The sequence below is a fragment of the Sander vitreus genome, chromosome 16 (assembly GCF_031162955.1).
Source record: "Sander vitreus isolate 19-12246 chromosome 16, sanVit1, whole genome shotgun sequence".
Lineage (NCBI taxonomy): Eukaryota > Metazoa > Chordata > Actinopteri > Perciformes > Percidae > Sander > Sander vitreus.
The window spans coordinates 16,118,493-16,139,997 of record NC_135870.1 but is presented as its reverse complement, the minus strand read 5'-3'; the positions used below and the strand labels follow the sequence as shown (position 1 = coordinate 16,139,997).

The window sequence follows — 21,505 nt, the reverse complement described above, 5'->3', positions numbered from 1 at the left end:
ACAAGTGCTTCCTCTCGACTGCACAGGCAGTTAAACAAACTACAGCATCACCCTGCGCCTTTGTTGTGAGACGTTAGCAAGGCGAAAATCCTCCGAGCTAGCTAACCTGGTCAGTTTTATTGGAGGAAAACGTGAACATTGATTGAAATGATTAGTTTCGCGTTTTGACGCAACTGAATCCTCCCAAAGTGGGATCCGTAGCACATTACGTTTAGGAAGTCAGTCGCTCTCAAAGAGGAAGTTTGACGGATCTAGGAGGTAAAGTGATACTATCTAAGCTAACTAGCTATTTGCTAGCTAGCTAGCCACTACACGACCAAATCGGACTGTTAACCGTTTAGTGGATATAGTTAGCTCATCTTCAACATCTCACCATGACCGACCGAGATTATTTTAACGTTACACAATCGATTTAACCAGCAAATGCTTACAACGTGCGGATATTAGTCAATCGATCAACCTGCGGTTAGCTAAGCTAACGTTAGCTACGTTATTAGTAAGTCAACGTTTCCATAGAGTAAACATAGTTCTTCTTCTTTATTTATTTATCCTACCTTTATTATTTCTTTATTTATTATTATACCAGAACCATTGTTTGCTTGACACTGTCAATAGAAGTAACTCACCTAACGTTACATGATTTCCTTATTCTGATACTGGAGAAGCTAGCTAGATATCTAAACTATAAATACATATAAAGACAACAAAAGAAAAGCTATATTGACATTGTGCAGACTGCTGCTGAAATGTGTTCGACCACAATCTCGCCCCTGCTTGTACCTGTATGTATACATAAATCGAATGTATAATGAGCCAAGTATTTGACATTTATACTTTGACATTTGGGTTAAACTTAAGACAATGCGCTCATTAAATACCAAAACACGGGAAATTAACCTGTCTATGTAAAGAAATGATCGACTTTTTAATGTATTGAATTGTACTAAATCTGATTGCCTAACACTTTAGGCACTGTACAGTTGATGCTAGCACCGTCTACATGCTTTTAACACTACCTATGTGTACTGTAGGCATAACTGTTTGACCTATCTAGGCACTTCCTCTTATAAACACTTTCTTGAACTTGCACTTGATGTCCTTTATCGATTTCCCAAATTATGCTTTTTTTTTTAATAATGTTTTTATGCTGGTTATGCTTTATGTTATATAATGTGCTGTAATGTGTGTTTGTTGATGTTCTTTTGAAATTCGTTTTATGCTCTTTCTGAAAAGCAACAAAGGTGTCATTTCATTATTCATTCATTCATTTATTCATTAAGAGTCCCAGCACTGTCTGAGGTTGAATGTCTAAATGTGGTTGACATACAGTAGGTCAAATGGCTGGATAGATCTTTTCTGATCACTTTTCTTCATTTTACAGATGCCTTTTGATCAATCATGTAAGCCACACAGTGCTCCGAGACATATAGTTAATATAGTATAGATAGTATAGTTTCTCTGTAAGGCAATATTTTAGCATTCCAACTAACAGCTTACTTTTCTGGATTCCTTAATGACTGCTAATTTATCTGACACAAATGCAAAAAAGTGAACTTAACCCTGCCTTTCCTTTGAAAACCTAATTTCTCTGTCTTCTATTCCTGCCTCCCACAGAGTACACATGTCGTCTGCGGCAGAGACAGTGGAAAATGCCTCCATCATGTCAGAGAGTGTGGCCCATGATGGAAACCGCTTGTGGATAGGCAACATCGATCCCAAAATCACAGAGTGAGTAAATCCACTACTGGTTTCACCCCACATTTTGGAAAGGTGTGTTCACCTCAACAGTCTCTATTATTTAACATCTTTACATCATGATGAGTCTGCATTTGCTGGTTAAGAGAGATCCCAGTCAGCTTGTTGCATCTTTATACACACATGCTTCAAACTAGATTGGAGTTGAAACTACCAGTGAGACAGTATAATTAATGTGCCCCATAATCTGGTCATCACATTTTAAGACTTTTACTTTAAGAATTTTGAAGTTGCAGTAAGGCGGTCCATATTATGAACCTGAGGCATTGCTTCTTAACTTGCCTGGCTCTGCTTCATAGAGAAGCAATGCTTTGTGTGTGTGCATATATGATTGATTAACTGTGTGCGTAGTGTGTGTGTGCATCGCATGCTGAGACTGAGCAGACAGGGCTGGGTGTGTGAAAGAAAGGCAGCGAGGCGTGGAGACCTGCTCTGCTAAGGACCAGCCATCATTCCTCACTCACCTGCCCTGTTTACTGTGTGTGTGTGTGTGTGTGTGTGTGTGAGAGAGCATGTTTAAGTACATAGTTGATGTTTGGGTGTCAGCTGGTTGTGGTGCAAGCTTCAGCACACTGAGGTGTCTGTGTGCATTATTTGTTTGTCTCATTTACATGACATATGTACATGTAAACATCCTTCAATTGGTGCATTTGCATATAGATATGTGTGTGCAGTAGAATGTCTGAATGTGCAAAACTCTAAATGCTAATGTAGAGAGCACCCCTACATTTTGTGATGGAGAGGGAGGGTAGTTTTTCGGGGTGTGTTTGTGTGCCTGTGGGGGCTGCTGGAGAATGTATGGGCTGCAGCTCTGGTTGGTGTCTAGACAGGCCGTTTCCTTCCCCTTTCCCTGCTCTGCTCTATCTCTCCTTAAATAGCCCACTACTTCACAGTATGGAGGGAAAATAAGAGAAATGCCCGTGGCCCCTGGTGCTGATTGGGAAGATTAATTAGCTCCTAGGTAGCAGCATACGCAGTACTCCCTCTGTTTGTCCCTGTAAGCCAAACCAAAACTCAGTGCAGAGGAGGAATGCAGACCTGAAATGCAAGGTGCTGATTATGAGTACATGAGGCCATGAATAGTTAATACAACTTTGTTTATTCTGCAAGAGTTTTTTTTGGTTATTATTTATTTTTATTAAAGACATCAAATTGTGTACTACAAGTTGGTTTCTTAGTCATTATAGAAAGTCTAGAATAATGTATGTGATATTTTATTTCTTAGAAGATATCCTTTTATTCTAAAGCAGAGATGCTGAACATAGCAGTATGAAAGTGTGTGTGTGTGTTAGGGGTGCACGATTCAGAAAATGTCACGATTCAATATCGATTTTTAGGCTCACGATTCGATTCAAAAACGCTTTTCGATTCACAGTATTTAAATGTAGTTACTTTTCCCATGTGATTGCAGTAGATTAAAAAAAAAAAAAAAGAAACACAACAAATGAAATGTAGTTTGATATTACTTTATATGTCTTCATACAAAAATAAAAACGTTTCCAACTTAAAAACTGCAAAGTGCCAAGCTTTGGCCAGCTTTCAAATACATTTAATTCAAGTATAAAATAAAACCGTTAAATAAAAAGAGCTTTTCGTTCAGAGTTGGGTGGGAGTTTAGAGCATTGAAAGAGTGCGTTGGCTGACTGGCATGTTAGGTACTTTAGGTTGTTGTTCGTCCACGTCTTTAATGTTAATCTCCGGGTGATGCCGTACCATGTGAGTTCTCAAATTTGTGGTGTTTCCAAAATACTTAACTTTCGCTTTGCAAAGCCTGCATATAGCATGATTCCTATCAAGTTCCGTCTTCCCCTCCAGGTTATAAAAGCCGAAATGTGCCCAAACTCTCGCCTTCAATGAAGATGGAGCAGGTTGAATAATTCTTTCTGTGAGGTTTACCATTGTTTGCGCCGACTAAACTACTTCCGCTGCACTCATTCTTCTTTTGATTATAACAAGAGTGCCCAGGCGTCAGTGTAAATTAGATGCAGCGCCATCTATGGGAATGGCGAGCTAAACTCACGCCATTACAAAACGAAAACAAAAAAATAATAATCGGTTTTTGGAATTCTATGAATCGATTTTGAATCGGTAGAGCTTGAATCGCAATACAAATGTGAATCGATTTTTGTATATATATATTAGGGCTGTCAAAATAACGCGTTCGATTAATTAATTTGAGAAAAAATAACGCGTTAAAAAAATTAACGCAGATTAATCCATTCCATATTGACGTTTGCATACAGACGAAAATCTGGTGCCACTGATATGTCTGCGCTTCTCTCTGATGCTCTGAAACAGACGATAAAGGCAACACAAACACCGCTACACGTGACGCTAGTTAACACTATACTCGACAGCAGCTAACGTTAGCTTACCGCTAGCTAGTAGCTGGATTAAACACGGTTAAAATGCTGACAGCTAACGCTAAACGGTATAAAATTTGACTGTGTTTTACTGTAGAGGATTCAACACTGGTATGTAACAATCTGCAGCTGCCATCGGAGAAACAACACAGACGGTGCGTTCAATGAAACTGGTAAACTACAGCCTCGTGGTGCATTTGAAGTTATTGTAAATGTCCTTTTCCTATCTGGTTGTTGTTTTTGTCGTTCAACAGCAATTTACTAGTGAAATAAGTTATTGTTATACATTATTATTATTATTATTATTATTAAATCATTTAATTTTGACCATATGGCCTTAGCAATAAACAAGCCGTTCTTTAATGTCACCAACTGTTGTTTAGTACCCTTTTTTTTCTTTTCTTTTTTTACTTTCTTAAAAAGTATCAGTTCAGGCACCGTTCGATTAATTAATCACAGAGTATGTAATTAATTAGATTACATTTTTTAATCGATTGACAGCCCTTATATATATTACATAATAATAGTATAGAATACATAATAGATTCCCTTGCCCTGCGCACAGAGCAAAGACACAGCAGGTGTAACTGGGGCTTTCAGCACATATTCATGTTTTTGTGCTTTTGGCTGCTGAGAGAGGGAATTTCTCATTAGTGGTAATTCATCACCATCTCCCTCTCGGTTCTCTTTCGCGTCCTCTTGTTACATTTTAAGTTGCATACCTGGAAGTTGTCATGATTTTTTAATTATTAATTAAAGAACTTATAACCATCATCTTACTCATGCTGTAGATTCTTATGAAAATATGAACATATTGCAGATAGCTGCTTTGCCAGAAAGTCCAATTTCACGCCCTCCTCTCTAGAGTTATTCCCCTCTGACCTGCAGTTTCTGTACGGAACCTTTTGTCTTATCTTTTTCTGGACTGGACTCACATCCCCCTTTCACTTCCTTCCTCTTCTTTGCTTCCTAGCTCTTGTGTCTCTCCTACCTGGCTCCTCACCTCCAGTCTTCTTTTGGCTTCTCCTCCTCTTCCTCCACCTTTCACCTTGCCGTCAACATCCCCTCTATGAACTTTACTCTCCCTCTCCACACCATTCCCTCCCTTTCCTCCCCCCTCACCTCCTCTTCCTCCGGTGGTTTTTACAGCCCCCAGGAGGAGCGGTCCATTGTGGTTCAGCTCGCAAGCATCCAAAAATGTTCTTAGAGTGTCAGCCATCTAATCTCTTTCACATTTACACATTTGCACAAACATGCGTTATACATTTATTTGAATATATAGAGTTTATGCATTTAAATGACTGTCATTCTCATTTCCTGATTAGTGTCTCAGAGGTGCACAAAGTGCAAAGGCAAACTATTTGAGTAAAGGAGGGCAAAAAAAGTGTTTTTAAGTAATATGATAAACCTTTATTTAATGAGCCTACTGCTGGAGGAGCCACCTTCACATGGGAGGCTTGCAGGGTGTTGTCTGGGAAAAGCAGGAATTCTCTTTAGCCTAAAGCCCTCCAGGGAGTCATAGAAGGGTGGAAGACATTAGTACAACCTGTAGCTGAGATGCACAATTCACCCTCCGTATCCCACATGAAGTATAAATGCACGCTTGCACATTAACGTCATACAGTCATCTTTGTGGGCACGCACGCACGCACGCCCACTTCAGGATTAAAAATAACCAGCAACTAAACAATTAAAGGCTGCAGCATTAATTGAGCAGTTCTACAAAACACTTGGGGTCACTGTGAGGCCTGGACAGTCACACAAGGCAAAGGCACCAAAACAGAAACACAGGAAGGTGTTTGTTGGTTTCTTTTGTTTTGTGTATTTTCAATATTGTTTCTGTTGTTGCTTTTTATGTTGACATATTGGCATGTCACTGCAAGAAAAGCAGAGATTTTAATGATGAAGTCAATGATGGCTGAATTCCATTTTAGCTGCTTCAGTTTCAGGGTCCTGGTATTGTACATGCTGCCCCACTGTCACGTTGTCATCATGATGTACCGGGACACTTGAATAGAACAGAGCCATCGTTTATGTTATTAGTAACACCTGTGCTTTTCCTGCTAAGACGAGTCAAAATGTCTGCAGGGAAAATGGCTTATTACCAGATGCGACGAACAAATGGTGCCCATCAGTTATATGAATTAATTTGATGATGACGATGGCAAAAAAAAATATCCATGAATTGTAATTTTTTTTTTTTTTTTTTTTTTTTTACCGCGTAAAGTTATTGTGTCTGCAACTCTATTTTTTGGCTTGTGCTTACAATGACGTGTAAAAGAGTGAGTTAATTTGATTGCAAATGGGTACAGTTTCCAGGGGTGGTGCAGTCGGTACTGTACTGAGACCTTTGTTTGTTTGGTTTTACAGTGAAGGATGCTCAGGCTTAGTCTCATTACCTTTCATTCAAGAATATGAGGTGATTCACAGGTGGTTTGAATGACTAATCAATCAGGAAGACACTGCAGACACACGCTGTTTCTGGTAGAGGGACACCAGACTTGATGACATGATATTAAACCTGAAGAAATTACTCGATTAGTTGATTGATTAATAATCCGTCGAAGGAAGAAAATAAATTGGCAACGATTTTGATCAGTGATTTATCGTTTCAGTTGTTTTTTTGAGCATTTATGTCATTTATTTAAACATTTATTGGTTCCAGCTTCTCTAATGTGAATATTTTCTGTGTTTCTTAGTATTCTTCAACACTAAATTGAATATCTTATCTGAATGTTTGAATATCGGACAAAACAACAAATTTAAATATGTCAATTTGTGTCTTGGGAAATATTATAATGGACACTTTTCACTATTTTCCGACCGGTTATAGAGCAAACAGTTAATACATTTATTGTAAAAAAAAAAAACATTAATTTCAGCCCTACATGGTATTGCCTATCAGATGAAAGAACATGCCTTATGTTGCGCACGCAGAAATAAGAATTGCACTTATAAATCATTTAATACAGAAAAGCTTTGATGAGTCATGAAATGGAAAAGCACCTGCTGTTCAGCATGCTTGGAAACATTCAGTCAGCACCTGGGTATTTACGGTGACATAGCAGCAAACCTACAGTAGTCTACAGGTGGCCCTGAACTCATTGCTCTTTTCCACACTGTCAGAAGAAATATTTTTCCCATAGCTGCCAGTAGTCAGTTACACGCAAACCTACACATCCTCACACACGCTACATAGCTCTTCAATGACCACACACATATATATGTATTCGTAGTCCACCGGTCCCAGGCAGCTCCACACAGTGAGTGGATGTTGTTTGTGCAGAGCTCGGTGCTCAGGGGGGATTTGAGGCTTCCTCTTTTTTATTCCCTCATTGTCCTGCTACTGTATCCTCAGCATTGTCTCAATGAGAGATTTACTGTCACTGGGCTGCCACACCAGCTGGCCTGCTGCTAAAAAGGTGTCAGGGAGAGAAAGCTGTCATTCTCATTAGCTGAACTTGACAGATTCACAGACTGTAGGATTGCAAATACAGTGTGGAGCAGATCTATGTGGCTGGTTCATAGGGTTGAACTACATATACTGTATAGTGCACGTCTTTTGATCATTATGGAAATGTTAGATAAGAGTGTCTCACATGGGACATTTTATTCAAATAAAAGCATGTTCTGTGTTCTTATTTAAAAATCCATTACAAAATAGATACTAAGAACAAATACAATTTTCCTCTTTCCTATGTTCTGTTTTTCTTGTACCTTTTTTGTGCTCTCTTTCACACGATTCCTCTCTCGGCAGATATCACCTGGTGAAGTTGTTGGAGAAGTTCGGCAATGTGAAACAGTTTGACTTCCTGTTTCATAAGTCTGGGCCTTTGGAGGGACAGCCACGGGGCTACTGCTTTGTCAACTTTAACACCAGAGAGGTACATACAAGATTTAATGTTTCAAATATGTATATTTGATTTTAATTTATATATTTTTTTTATTTAGCCACAGTATGTATTTTTTGTAAACTGATGGTACAAACTCCGATGTGTCAAATACTAAGTTTTTTAAGTCATGCTAAGTGTTTGTTACAAAAACGACATGGTACATATGTCAATAATTAGTTTTTTTTAAGCGAAATACTCGCTAATTTTAATTAATACAATTCTAATTCCACAATCTGTCAATAATTGGCAGTACAATTGATATTCATATTGGATCAATGCAGATATTGCATTTTTCAAGAATATATCAGTCCACGATGATAGTATGTCAATATATGTGTGTGTCTTCATGAACTCAAATCAATAGGTGTGACTTTGCCTTGTACTTTGTACATCCGCTCTTACAGTCTAATATATTTCATCAGAGGGATTCACTTTATTGAGTCTAATAATGCTCCTCATTCTCAAATATCATAAGAAAGCTTTATTAGACAGTTTCAAGCAGTCAGGAGGACCTGATTACGTGTCTAACTGAAGTGGACTGTATTGTATAAAAAAAAAAAGAGAGAGAAAAAGGACTTAAAAGGAACCCGCTCAGCTTCGCAGGTTCAGCAGGCAGTATTTGTTTTGTGTGAGCCTAGGGATCATGATAAGCATCTTGTTTCACAGCTAGTGTCTATCAGTGGGATATGAAGCCCTCCCAAAAGGATTATACAGAGGAAGTGTGTGTTTATCTTACACACTCGCACACACTTAGACACTCACACACACATAGAAAAACTACTTTATTAATATAATTTATCATCAAAGCCACTTACTCTTTTGATTAGACATTTGCCTCTCAAACACACAACAGAGACACATGTTATGGTCTCTGTGCAGGCAGAGTGGCACATCATCGTCTTATTGTTTCTGCCATCTCTCTATGGTGAAGACTAATTATTTAAGGACTCGGGTGCAATCATCATCAAGGCTGCTTTTTGATTATAAAAAAATCAGTTGCTCTTCCTTTCTCTCCTTCCCCGTGTGTGTGTGTGTGTGTGTGTGTGTGTGTGTGTGTGTGTGTGTGTGTGTGTGTGTGTGTGTGTGTGTGTGTGTGTGTGTGTGTGTGTGTGTGTGTGTGTGTGTGTGTGTGTAGGAGGCAGAGAGGGCAATCCAGTGTTTGAATGGGAAGCTAGCTTTGTCCAAGAAGCTGGTTGTGCGCTGGGCGCACGCACAGGTGAGGGTAAGTGTCAAACTCGGCTCCCTTTTTATAAAACTGAAAATCTTTTACATCTGGATGAGTCCCTGTTGTCATAGACAGAAACAAGGCTGAAAAGAAGAGAGAAATCACCAATAATTCTTAAGATGAAGGGCACTCTCGAATGCTGAGTTTTAGTCTAAACTGTGGTAAAAGATTATAAGCAACTGTTGATTTACATTTTCACGTTACTACTGCAGTAGTCAGATTATGGAGAGCAGTGCACAATCTATGCCTGTCTAACAATAGACCACCTACTGGCAATGGGTGAAGGGATATCCTGTATAGAGACGAATCACGCCACACACACACACACACACACACACACACACACACACACACACACACACACACACACACACACACTCACTCACTAGAGGGAGGTCAAGGTCAATGCTGCCGGCTCTATGACAACACGTAGTAGGATAAATCTGCTCACAGATTCTTTGTAACTGGGCTCAATCCACCATTCCAACCAAACATAGCTTTAGTTAATTATACCTTTTTATAAACCTAAAATTTTAGCTCTTTATATCCCAAAATGAATACCTGTCTGTGTGTCTCATCAAATGCAAATAGGTTTTAACTACTTTACTCACAGTATCTGTCAACACCTTCTGCATGCCCTTCCCTTACACTTACCAGTGGCCTCAAATTCAATACTGTTCTAACATAGGTAGGCTATACTTTTATTAGCAAAGTTATCAGCCAGAAGATGTTTTGCTGCATTACTGTGCTACAGCACGTTTTATCTACAGGTATACAGTAGGTGTGTTAATATTAAAATGTATTTTTATTTGAAAAAATTGGTATCTTTCTGTCTCTACAAGTACGTGACATACTGGAAGTAGTGTTCGGCCTCCATGCGTGAAATTTGAAGCATATAGCAGCTGATTAACATATTTAGTTATATTTATAGTACCTAAATAGCGTTTGTAAAAGTCGGTGTTACAATTTTGGGTTCTGTCTTAATTTTCAAGCATGCTCGGATTCAAAGCATGGTTAATATGATGTTGCAAACACATCAGCCAGGTATGAGCAAAGCTGCACCACAGGAATGTGGTTAGGTCCAGCTGCTCGCTGTGGACCAAGATTTCTAGTCAGTGTCACAGCTGATAAAGGTGAATTGCAAGATGCCTAATTTAAGTTTGAGACCAGTATATCAATCAAAATGATCCTCACATTGTCTGACACAGTCTGGGATTGTTCTGCTTCGGGATACAAAATGGGATTTTCCATTGTAATCTTATTTCACACGAGTAAGATTAGAGCAATTTTCCAGCAATGGGGCCAGCTCAGGTCCAGTTGAATGTGATATGTTTTTAGCGAGGCCTTTCCAACCCAGAAGTGACGTGCTGCTGGGATAAGTGAGTCAGAGACAGTCGGCGTTGTTGTCTTATTTCCAGGCTTACATCTTGACTTCATTAAATAGGCTTTAAAAGAGAGAAAATCACGTTGATGAACGTTTATTAAAGTTTCCCCCAAATTCTTCACACATCTTTTCAAACAGTTAAACAAATAATGTCCTAATTCATTACTGTATTATTCTGTATTTATTAATACACAGTTAAGCCAAGTTCTGTTCTATGCATGTTATATTATTGGTACCTGAAACTCATCATCACTAACCTTCTATCAACTTCCTGTGACTGTATCCATGATGAACTATAACACATGAAACACTTATTTTAATCCTTAATAAATCTCTTAACACGCTTAACTAACTGTGTGATTACTATTAGTGTAGGCCAGTGGTTCTCAAACTTGCCTCTAAGTACCGTCTTTATGGCCCACGTTAAAATAGTGTAGCGTAGGCCTACCCTATTCAGCTAAGGACAGTTCATGCTGGAGGCAGGTTTATTCCTAAAAAAACAATATTTATTGTTGACCACCACGCTGTACTTCCTCTGTCCCGCTCCATCTGAATCTAAATTTGAGGTAACTCGGGTCATATTACTGTTTTGCATCATTTGCTGCTAGCAGGTGCTGTGGAGACTTCACCGCCGCTGCTTAAGTAGCAACTATCACTATAGTTTTAACAGGGCTGTTCGAAATATTCTCCTCATCCACACTTCTCTTCCTAATAGTTAAAGTTTGGAGACACAATGCTGTGTTTTTGAACCATTCTTTGTGCCTCTGCTTACTATCTTGCCATCACAGCTCGTAACTAATTATGGATGTATGCACACCCTGACCACAAACGTAACTATGTAGCAAGCTGCTATGGAAATAAAAAATATTACACTTAAACACTTATTTTAAAATACTTTGAACTGATCCTAGTTTAAAGTGAATATATGTAACTTTTAAATGTTTCTGAAACTGTGTAATGTTCCATCTGATGATCATAAATGACCTGTAACAGAAAACAAGACTAACAGTGACAAGAATGTATATAAAATGCCTCTGTCCGGGTCAGATTTTTCCCGCAAAGTCACAAAATGATTTACGGCAGGTAGATGACGCTACAGAGCACACAATCTGACGGGTCACAGATTTCGGCGCAACTCCATAAAGCCTGTGTTAGTGTATCCAGCCAGGTAAAAGGTAGCAGGAGATGTCCTAATGTAGGCCTAATTGTATTTTAATTTTATTTTAGAAGTTATCAGCTATAGTTGTGGCTGATACTGGGGTAGGGGCATCACAGGAAAAGAAGGAAATTAAACAAAGTCCCTCTGTACTTGTGTAAAGCGTCCTTGGGTTTCATGAAATGTGCTTTATTGATCTAAGTTATTACTAATGTTAGTTGCTACAACAATCTCTTATTGCTTTGGCTTGTGACAGTGCAGTGTCTCCCCTACCAATGTTTTGGGGGGCTGTGCGAGATAAAGCTGTTCTCACACATACAGGCAATACGCTTCTCGTTCCTCGCCTTAAAAGTTCAATTCATTTTAAATGACGGGCTGGCTACATTGCACTTGTAACGTATGCGGAGCGGACACTTCCATTATAATCTATGAAACTGGCTACAGCGGACACGAGAGCAGTGCGCAGTGGTGCGTATCCCCCCCCCCCTACTTTTTGGGGGAGAGTCACCAACCCTCTAGGAAAAAATCCTAGGGGAAACACTGCAGTGATAACGTTGTTACCCAGTTTAGCTCACCGTATGCAACACTTGAAATGCAACGATGCATCTGTAACTTATTCTCTTATTGTAAATGGATTATTTGTCTGAGCAAAACATTCATCGCAACTACATGAACTCCCGGTAACGCTAACTCCTAGACCTTAAGGACAGCACGTGTGGTAAAAACACTACCGCTCTTGTCCAAAGGAGCCGCTGAAATCAACCCATACTGAAAGTTACATATAGCCACTTTAAGTATTATTGGAAATGTTGTAGTATTTCTATAGTATTGTTTTTAAATTAATTAATTTAATTATTAATTTCATTTTTTTTAATTTTTTTTTAAATATATCAGAGATTCGATTCGCGTACCACTAGAGGGAGCTTGCGTCCCACCATTGGTAATGGCACCACAGTTTGAGAACCAGTGGTGTAGGCTATTTAAAATCAAATGTGCAACAATTGGAACAACAAGAAACATTTTAAGTTATCCTTCCCATCGCTTAAGCTTTGGCTTGTGTACAGAGTCAGTATGGCCTGATTGGTTCTACTGTACCTAGATCTATATGCATTCCAGCTACATGCCTTTAGGAATAGGTGGAAGGGAAGGGTCCTGGCTGGTGGAATGGTCATTGTATTAGACCTATTCTTGGCTAAACATGTTATTTATTTTGTGTGTGTGTGTGTGTGTGTGTGTGTGTGTGTGTGTGTGTGTGCGCCCACATTTATATAACTTTATACACTTACACCAACTGATTTCTAAGCATCATATTCCTGTGAATGGCTGCAGCTGCACCAAGTGCCGGGGTTTCCTCACGCCCATCATGTGACTGTTGTTTCGTTTTTTTTTTTGTCTTCTTTTTCTTCACAGGTTTCAAGAGTTCTGTGTTGGCTGGTGGAGATGTTTGGAAGGTGGTTTTTGAAAGGAATGAGTGCAGACGTTGGTTTTTGCTCTTCAGCTGCTCCCTCTTTATCCTCCATCGTGCCTTAGGGTGTGATTATGAGCTGGACGCACAGTCCTGCTTGGTTACTGTCTGTTTGAGCAGACACAAACAAAATCAATACTTCAGTTTCTTAATGTTGATTTTTGTGGGAGGAAGCTGGAGTTGGCTCTCCAGAGAAATGCTGTCAGGATTTATTAAGAGGTCTGATGGTTTCTAAATGTCTGGTTCACATGATGTTTTTCTTCTTCTCTTTATCTACTTGTTATGTGGTCCTGTTTCAACTGGACACTAAAATGTTTCTAAATGCACTGAGAACATGTTACTATCTAAATCCTTTTGACAGTATTGTCCAGTAAGTCCACGTCTAGACAAGCACACATTATGCACTAAGCAAATCTTTTGTGTTAGCTGCAACTATCCATGTGTCTCTATCTCCCTGCACAAGGGTCTTTTCTTGCTTCTACCTGTTATTTTACCCCTTTTGTCTCTCTCCATCTGTCTGTCCCATCCATGTTTCCATCACTGTTTGTGTGGATCATTTTGTTTTGGCCACATGACTTCTCTACAGAGGTTTGAAGGTTTCCGTAATGACAAGACGATGCCTCCGAGCCTAGAACCGTCATGCAGCGGCGCGGCAGACGACGGACCGGTAACTGCCAACCACCTCAGGTTGGTAACAAACGCACACAGCGACATCGGCTCTTTTTTTTTTTTTTTTTTTTTTTATATATTTATTTATTTTTATTCTGACATTTTTATCCATTTTCATTTCTCTCAGACTATGTCCACACTAAGACAGCTATATTAAAAAAAAGTTCCCCATTATTTGGGCCTTCTGCCTGCACTAAGCCATCAACAACTAAGCTCCTTGAAAGCAGTGCCCTGAGTGGACCACTCTGAAAACACTGGCCTTGCATTTTAGTGTGGACGAGGAAAACTGGAAAACAATGATGTAAGCCTGCTCAGACAAAGTGGAGGCCTGTGTGGCAGTAAGAAGCCTACTTTTTGCCAATCATTGTTCGCTTTGGTTAACGGTAGCTTTTATCACTATTTTATGTTTGTTCACTTGTCTGACAACAGAAGCTTAAAAATATGTTAATGAACAATTCACATTGTCAGTCACATTGAAACACTGTATAGGTGACCATGGAGAGCAGGAGGTGACAACAGAGGTTTAACCGGCTGAGAATCAGCCAACACCACTCCTTACCGGATGTTTTATGTTACTGAATGCAAACCAGAAGAACAAGAAGAAATGTACCCATTTTCCCATTTGTTTTGATGTTTAAACGTGGATGGAGATTGTCAAATAATCATCTGAAAATGCTAGCGTGGATGGATGGATGGATGTCAAAAAGGATGTTTTCAGATTTAGCCAGCTCAGTGTGGACGCTGGCTAAGCTTGGTCCTGACATTTCTGAAGGAGAACTTGTGGGCTTGTTTCTTTCCTCACAAGTTGAGTTCATCTGTGTACAAATGGACCAACACTTTGTTTCAAAAAAAAATGTAGAAGTCCTGTTAAAGCAACATCTAACATGTTTCATTGTTGTGGCTACACTTCCGGCCTACATTCACATATTGACGCACGTTGTAAGTACGGCAGTCAAAAGGAGCACTAGTCGGTGAAGAGGCCTCGTGCTCACAGTACCAACTCTTGCTGAGACGATCCAGTGTATGTAACGAGTTATCAGCTATCAGGATGTTTCTCAGGAAAGTCTCCACACTTCGATTCTAGCGTAAACTTCAAAATCACTCTCTCCACACAGCACAAGATAGGAAATATAAACACTCTTTTCTGCCTTTCTCCCCACTATACCCACTCTAGACTTTCTCTCTCCTGCTTTTTATATCTGTTCCTCTCTCATTCCCTCATTCAACTCTTCTTCTCGCCTGCACTGACATTTTTCTCACTTGCTCCTTCAAAACTGTTTTATCATTTAAATACAAGTTTTCCTCTACTTTTCATGCAGCACCACTGGCAGTATCTTGCTTGTGCTCCCTTTTTTCCTGCATCTGTCCTTCCCACTACTAAGAGTGCTAATACCTCCTCTTCTTTTCCCCTCAGACAAGAGCCAAGATCTGTCCATCACTCCGTTCGCCCGTCAGCACCAGCACTGGTAATTCCCCCTCAGCCTCGCTGCTAACCTCTCCTCTCCCTCCTCTTTTCCTATTTTTATTTTTTTTACCTCTAGTACGAGTGCTAAGATCCGCGCCATTGAGGCCAAGCTCCAGATGATGGAGGAGAATCCAGATGATGACTACTCGGGCCCGTCAGCCTACGTTCATAACAAACCGCCAGAGAGGAAACGCTGGGAGCCCTACTCTAAATCACACCACAATAACCAGAGCAGGCCCTTCCGCAAGTTTAGGAGATGACCCATCCTCCCACTCATTCTGGAGGACAACCCCCCCCCCCCACACACTCCAGCCCCCACCTACACACAAACAGACTCTACACTAGATACTATAAAGACTATACACATCCTATCTGGGAATAAAAGGATTTGACAATACTTTGAGAACACTTTGGGAGTATTCACAACAATCATGGACAATTATCTAAAGTGATTTTAGTTATTTTGGGTTTACAGTATCAGATATTATTTAGTCTTAACATGTGTCCCATACCTGACTGCTGTGCAGGTTGGATCCCTTATCTTATTTGTCTGCTTTTCTCACTTTTGCAGAGATTTAATGCAGGTGAATCATACAGCTGTGAATGACATGATGCGCCGCTGCCAGGAAAGAGAAATGTTATTATTAAAGAGTCTAAATGCCGATCCTCTTATTTTTCACGTTTTTACTTTCAGATCATATTATTTAAAGGTGAAATACAGTCACATTGTCTTTATTCAAGACGTCAGTGAAGAGGAAGAAATACACCGATTTGTAACAGGTTTGTATTCATGAAGTTCAAATGATTAGCCACTCAGCGACACTTACTGTAAGTTGCAGTATTTTTGTGTGACATTTGCTTGGATCCAATTTTTATATGACTGCAGTCAATCTATTTTTACTGACCTTTTTGTGTTGTGTAGAGTTTTGGTATTTCCCTTACCTCCTCTCTTTGTTTCAGTTTTTCAATTAAAAGCTATTAAATATCACATCTGCAGTGTGTTTTATGCCATTTTGTAGATTTTCTACATTGCTCTTGAAATACAGGATTCAGTTTTATGTTTTGTCAGTCAGCAACATTTGCTCTCAGTTACCATGATTTTGCTGATATAATCCAATTGAATTCACTAGGGGTTAAAAATACAGTCCTGAATTATCACAGCTTTTTTTTTAAAGCAGATTAGCACAATTGCCAGTACTGACAAATGTCCCAATGTTTTCTGTAATAACTAATAGTTTATTAAAGCATCCACTATGTTTTGAGTCGCAGTTTTCTTCTCCCTCCCCCACCACAATTTGCTGTAAATCGATATAATATTTTGTTGGCCTTTTGCATATGGGTTTAATGTGGAAACATTCTATTTTAAAATGCAATTTGTGTTGATTTCTGTGTGTTCATGGAGCACTATACTTTTGATGTGATCCGAGTTTCTCTGCAGGTGTGACATGCAGTGTGAGGCTATAAAACCTCAAGTCAAAAAAAAAAAAAAAAAGTATGCAACGAAATATGTTAGTCTTAATTTGTTTGCGTGAAGAAAGAATTCGGCAACCAAAGATCTTTTGCAGACCACGTGTTTTGAAGAGTCGACTAAGAATATTTAAGTCAGGCTAGATAACATTGCAGCATGGATGGAGCTCGGCAGACTAATTGTACAACATAAAACGAAAGAGCATCATTTCGTGCGCAGCGAGCAAATCAAATCCTACCTCTTGACCCGAGTCAGCCCTTTTTTAAATTCTTTGTTGTTGTAAAATAACCCGATTGCAGAATGTTTCTGATGGCCATTAGATCTAATGAATGATTTCTTTGCAATGTGTGTATTTACCTGTTTTCAATAAAAGGCCTATTCATTAAAATATACGTTCAGTTGAGTCAATATTTTAAATTAATTTCTCCTCTGGAATGATGAAGAAGTTTGTTAATTTAGTTTTTGCTGTGGTTTATTTTTGATGGGATTATTTCTGCACTGTAGATTTACAGATAATTGCTGGATCCTTGCGGACAGCCTGATTGACACGTCGATGTAAACCGGTGTGTGGGCTCATAACACATCCTGTAATCATCAGGCTTCCCTTTCGTTAAACACTTTCGTGAGTATTTGTTTCATGTGCATCAGCTCCTCTACACTTTACATCAGTGATTCCAGTAGCCGTGGGCTACTTCTGCTGGTGCCGGGGGGGGGGGGGGGGGAGGGAAAGGCCTACTTGGAAAGATTGTGGAAGCAGTCGAATTTAAAAAAAAATAAAAAATGAAATAAATAGAAATTATAATTTCATCAAAGGAATATATCAGCTGTAACACCTGAACACAGCAGTTTAAACGGGTATCTTAAAGTAATGAATAAATGGTAGAAGTGCATGGCTGAAAGTATTGCAGTATTTAAGCGGCTGAAATGGTTAGCTAAAAGTAGCCTATAGTGGATAAACCGTTGAAACATTTAACTTCACTCCAAGTACTACGATTTCTAAACAAACCAACCTTAATGTTGACAGTTCAATTGTATGAAAACATTACAATATCCACTTTTCTATATTGAATAGTGCACATTGGGAATTGATGAAGGGGTACATGAGTTAATCTGACAGGACTGTGGGGGGGACCTCTGACCACAAAGGTTGGGAGCCACTGATCTACATGATAAAACAAAAACATATATATATATATATATATATATATATATATATATATATATATATATATATATATAGCTGTTACTCTTTTTTTCTTTTTCTTTTTTTTGTTTAGGTTATAGGCTATGGCCTAAAATCATTGTGGCAAAAGGAAAGTCTAATATAGGCCATGGATTGAAATGCAACCATGACGTTTTCTATTGTCATTGTTTATCTGTTAATCTATATTTGTTGAGTGTTTTTTCTGCCCTGCAAATTATTGTTAACGATACATTTACTTAAGTGTTTCACCTTAATTATACACAACACGCGGGATTTAAATATTTGGAAATAATGTAATAACGAAAGCATTTTAATATGAAAACTAAGCCTTATGGACGTTAAAATACGTGGGAGGGAAGAACATTTAACACCATTACAATTCATTAATTAACTTATATTTTACACTATGGAATTTGAATAAATGAATTATGGTTATGTTTTCATGCATTTTGAGGCATTATTTTTCTGTTCTAGTGTAGATACTGAGCCTGAACACAACCCAACATATATATGCAGACGCGGTGTAGGCCTATAAAAGGGTCTATTTAAATGCCAGAGTATGTGTGTTAATTATTGCGTTACAGCCTATACAGTCAGCTCTAGTTGTACATTTCTAGTAGCAAATAAATGGTAATTATAAAAATAACTATCATTGGCATCTGGCAGCAGCTATAAATGTCTGAGATATCAAACATACACCAGCAGAGTTTGAGTAAGTTTCTGTCATAACTGTTCCAAAGTGTGTCCACCCTTCTCACGCATATGAACCTCTTTCTTCACCCTCCCCCTTCTTTAACTATAAGGCAGGCCAGAGAGCCGCACAAACTTTCACTACAGCTCTTCAAATACCCTCTGGTTCTCTGCGCTCCCGTCGACTTTGCAGCCCTGCAGTCTCCCCTGCACCTATGAAGCCTTGGAGTAAAAGTTGCCAGCCCCTCAATTTGATTCACTTCCTGTAGTCAGACTCCTTCCCAAAAGTGGAGAGAGGGGGAAACGGGGAAAGGAAGAACTCTTTCTGTTCTAAATAAGGCTTTCTGAGGAGCAGCAGCCTCTGCATAACTTCTGTAGTTTGTGCCAGTGGCAGTCAGATCGTCGCGCACAGCAGCGTTTTAAAGAGAGAAAACCTTTTGCGTTAAAAACAAGACTGTGCGCCGGTTACACCCGAATCCACGCATGGTATATGGTACGGATGGTACAAGTTTTGACGCCCATCGCCGAGTCTTCTCCTGATTCCACGCACCGAGTTTGGAGACACTGTACGCTGTGAGACTCCAGGGGTTCATGTACTGGAAAAATGAAGTTTTGTCCCCTCTTTCAGAGGGAAATAAGATTCTATCCGAAGGAATTCCCACGAAACAGGTACTAACACTTTGGACACGGCTGGGCTTCATCTTTGTGCGTAAAAGGTTCAAATTGGAGAGGTAGCCCACTTATGCACTGTGTGGGCCTTCGCTGCTTGGTTTAGACTGAATTAGCTTTTTATCTGATGGCATACAAGTCGCGATATGTGGTATAACGAAGCCTCAATGTGAAGTCGTTTTGATTTACCAAACGGTTTATCTTCTTTCTTGAACGCTGCGTGGATCTATCTGCCGTTGCAAAAGCGTGCAGTTTATTTGCAGCCCGCCGCATCGTGTGTGAGTTTTGTTTTGTCTCTCTGTGATGTCATAAGAATCACTTCTTGTGTACTGAGATCAGCTGCACGCGCCAGCCGCTGTAAAGAGGCACGCGCCTCTCTGTTATGAATAGCGTGATTTGCGGTCCGCGAGCCTCTCGAGCGCTGCCAATTCGCCTGAGAAGAATTGGATTTTAATTACAGCCATTAAAAATCAAATTTGCAATTCTTTGGGTGACCCGTTGCCTTTCTCTGATTGACAGTTGAAATTGACACTCCGGGTCCCTCTTATCCACAACGTTTCAAGCTATTTGTAATTACAGGTAGTCCCCCCCCCCCCCCCCTCCCCGCACTCTCGTGTCCTGGATTGCGAAGAAAATACTATTATTCTGAGAGGCACGGGTTAAGGGCAGGGAAAAATCAATCCAAATTGAAATAGCTTCATTAAAATGTGCCTTTTGTTGCGGGGGCCCTTTTAACAGTTTTATCCGGGGTTTATTGTCAGGACCACTTTATATAGCATAGGAGTAGCCTTGAAGAGCTGTCTGCAAATGTCTCCCGAGGATTTCTCAGCTGACGATGACACGGGAAAAGTGATGAAGACCTGCCGTTTACTGAACGTTGTCTTATAGGTGATCTCCGCCGAGCATCAGAGTACACCGGGAGCCTCGCGCTGCAGTGTGGACTCTAAACACGCGCCAATGGTGAGAGCTTTATTGCCTATTTATGCTATAAAAAAAATGTCTGGATAATTCAGTGCGTCTATTTTGCGCAGTAGTTGACCCTTGGCCCGAGCGCATCCACTGCACGTGGAATTATATAGTTAGGATTCATGTAAACAGGCTACATATTTTACGTGTGAATTATGCGTGCATTGAAATAAACTACAACATAAAAAAAAGAAGAAAAAAAAACTGGCGACATCTGCAAACTGGCACTGTGGGGGATTATTCTGTGTGTTACTGAGCTGTGCTGATGCCCTCTTGCAGTCTCAATCGGACGGAGAGTCCCAGCGGTCCAACATGGAGCGGGAGGACACGCGCTCGTCCCCCAGCACTCCGTCCACCCCCTCCGTGTGCTCGCCGACCTCCACCACCAGCTCGGTGCCGTCCACCGGGAAGAACATGTGCGCCAGCTGCGGTCAGGAGATCCTGGACAGATACTTGCTGAAGGTGAGAGGCCGACCTTAACCATAAGGGTGAAACTGCCCGTCTGGTCAGAGCAGAAATAATTTTCTTCTGGGGGCGTCTTGTTTATTTGTTTAGCCTTCTCTTTTTTTTACGCTGGAATTCACATTAACAGCAAAAAGCGTGTCTGCACAAGACGAGCAGAAGGATGCCATGTTGACCCGGCTCCTTTGGTTTGGACAGGCCTGCTGTGTTTTTGCGCTGGCGTTGTGGAATGAACAGAAGGCCTGGACAACTGTAGGCATTCTTATTGTAGAATTTACACTAGATAAAAATCAGGCACAAATAAATACAATTGCGTCACCCATAACTATCAGTATCGACCGAACGTAGCCTTAATGTATCTGCACACATAATACCCTATTATATAATTAACTACAAAACATGTAGGCCTGTCTAAATGGAACAGCTGCAACGTAACATTTCAGGAATGAAAGGTAAAGCAACAGACGGTGTTCGGAGGAGCGCAGATACAAGGATCCAATGTTTAGATTTTTTTCTGTTTTACAGCCTCACTGTCAATACGCCCTGTTTGTCGCGTGCGCCCGCGTGCTTCCAACCAAAACAGTCTTCACTCGCGCACAAATGGGTGTTTGTCAGAGTTCACTTCTGTAGTTGTGTCCAAGTCTAGGCCTGTTAGGATATCAGCTATATTT

At 39.9% G+C, this 21,505-nt stretch overlaps 2 protein-coding genes across 6 annotated transcripts in view; both read left to right on the top strand.

The window, feature by feature from the left end:
* Positions 1–3: 3 nt before the first annotated feature.
* Positions 4–16,631, top strand: rbm18 (RNA binding motif protein 18). 3 transcript variants are annotated; one of them, XM_078271563.1, is made up of 6 exons: positions 4–109; positions 1,615–1,728; positions 7,876–8,002; positions 9,147–9,233; positions 13,828–13,928; positions 15,452–16,631. In XM_078271563.1, the coding sequence occupies exons 2-6, from the start codon at positions 1,622–1,624 to the stop codon at positions 15,633–15,635; spliced, it is 606 nt and encodes a 201-aa protein (XP_078127689.1). In that variant the 5' UTR covers positions 4–109; positions 1,615–1,621; the 3' UTR covers positions 15,636–16,631. The 3 variants fall into 3 exon arrangements, with proteins under 3 accessions (XP_078127689.1, XP_078127688.1, XP_078127690.1); XM_078271562.1 differs by having other exon boundaries at positions 27–258; XM_078271564.1 differs by having other exon boundaries at positions 36–258; positions 9,147–9,227.
* Positions 16,632–18,866: 2,235 nt separating this feature from the next.
* lhx6a (LIM homeobox 6a) overlaps positions 18,867–21,505 on the top strand; it is a 12,511-nt gene continuing 9,872 nt past the window's right edge. For all 3 annotated transcript variants that reach the window (XR_013503253.1, XM_078272072.1, XM_078272071.1), the window contains exons 1-3: positions 18,867–19,406; positions 20,295–20,366; positions 20,652–20,834. Coding sequence is in view for 2 of the 3 variants with exons in the window: in XM_078272072.1 (XP_078128198.1) it covers positions 19,329–19,406; positions 20,295–20,366; positions 20,652–20,834 (333 nt within the window). In the remaining variant the exon portion in view is untranslated. The remainder of the gene's footprint in view (positions 19,407–20,294; positions 20,367–20,651; positions 20,835–21,505) is intronic.

Bases quoted from the DNA above. Each gene is read 5' to 3' on its own strand.
- rbm18 (XM_078271563.1), top strand. From the start codon at position 1,622: ATGTCGTCTGCGGCAGAGACAGTGGAAAATGCCTCCATCATGTCAGAG. The intron at 9,234-13,827 runs GTAAGTGTCAAA...ACTTCTCTACAG, and splicing joins GGGCGCACGCACAGGTGAGG to AGGTTTGAAGGTTTCCGTAA. The intron at 13,929-15,451 runs GTTGGTAACAAA...TTTTACCTCTAG, and splicing joins GTAACTGCCAACCACCTCAG to TACGAGTGCTAAGATCCGCG.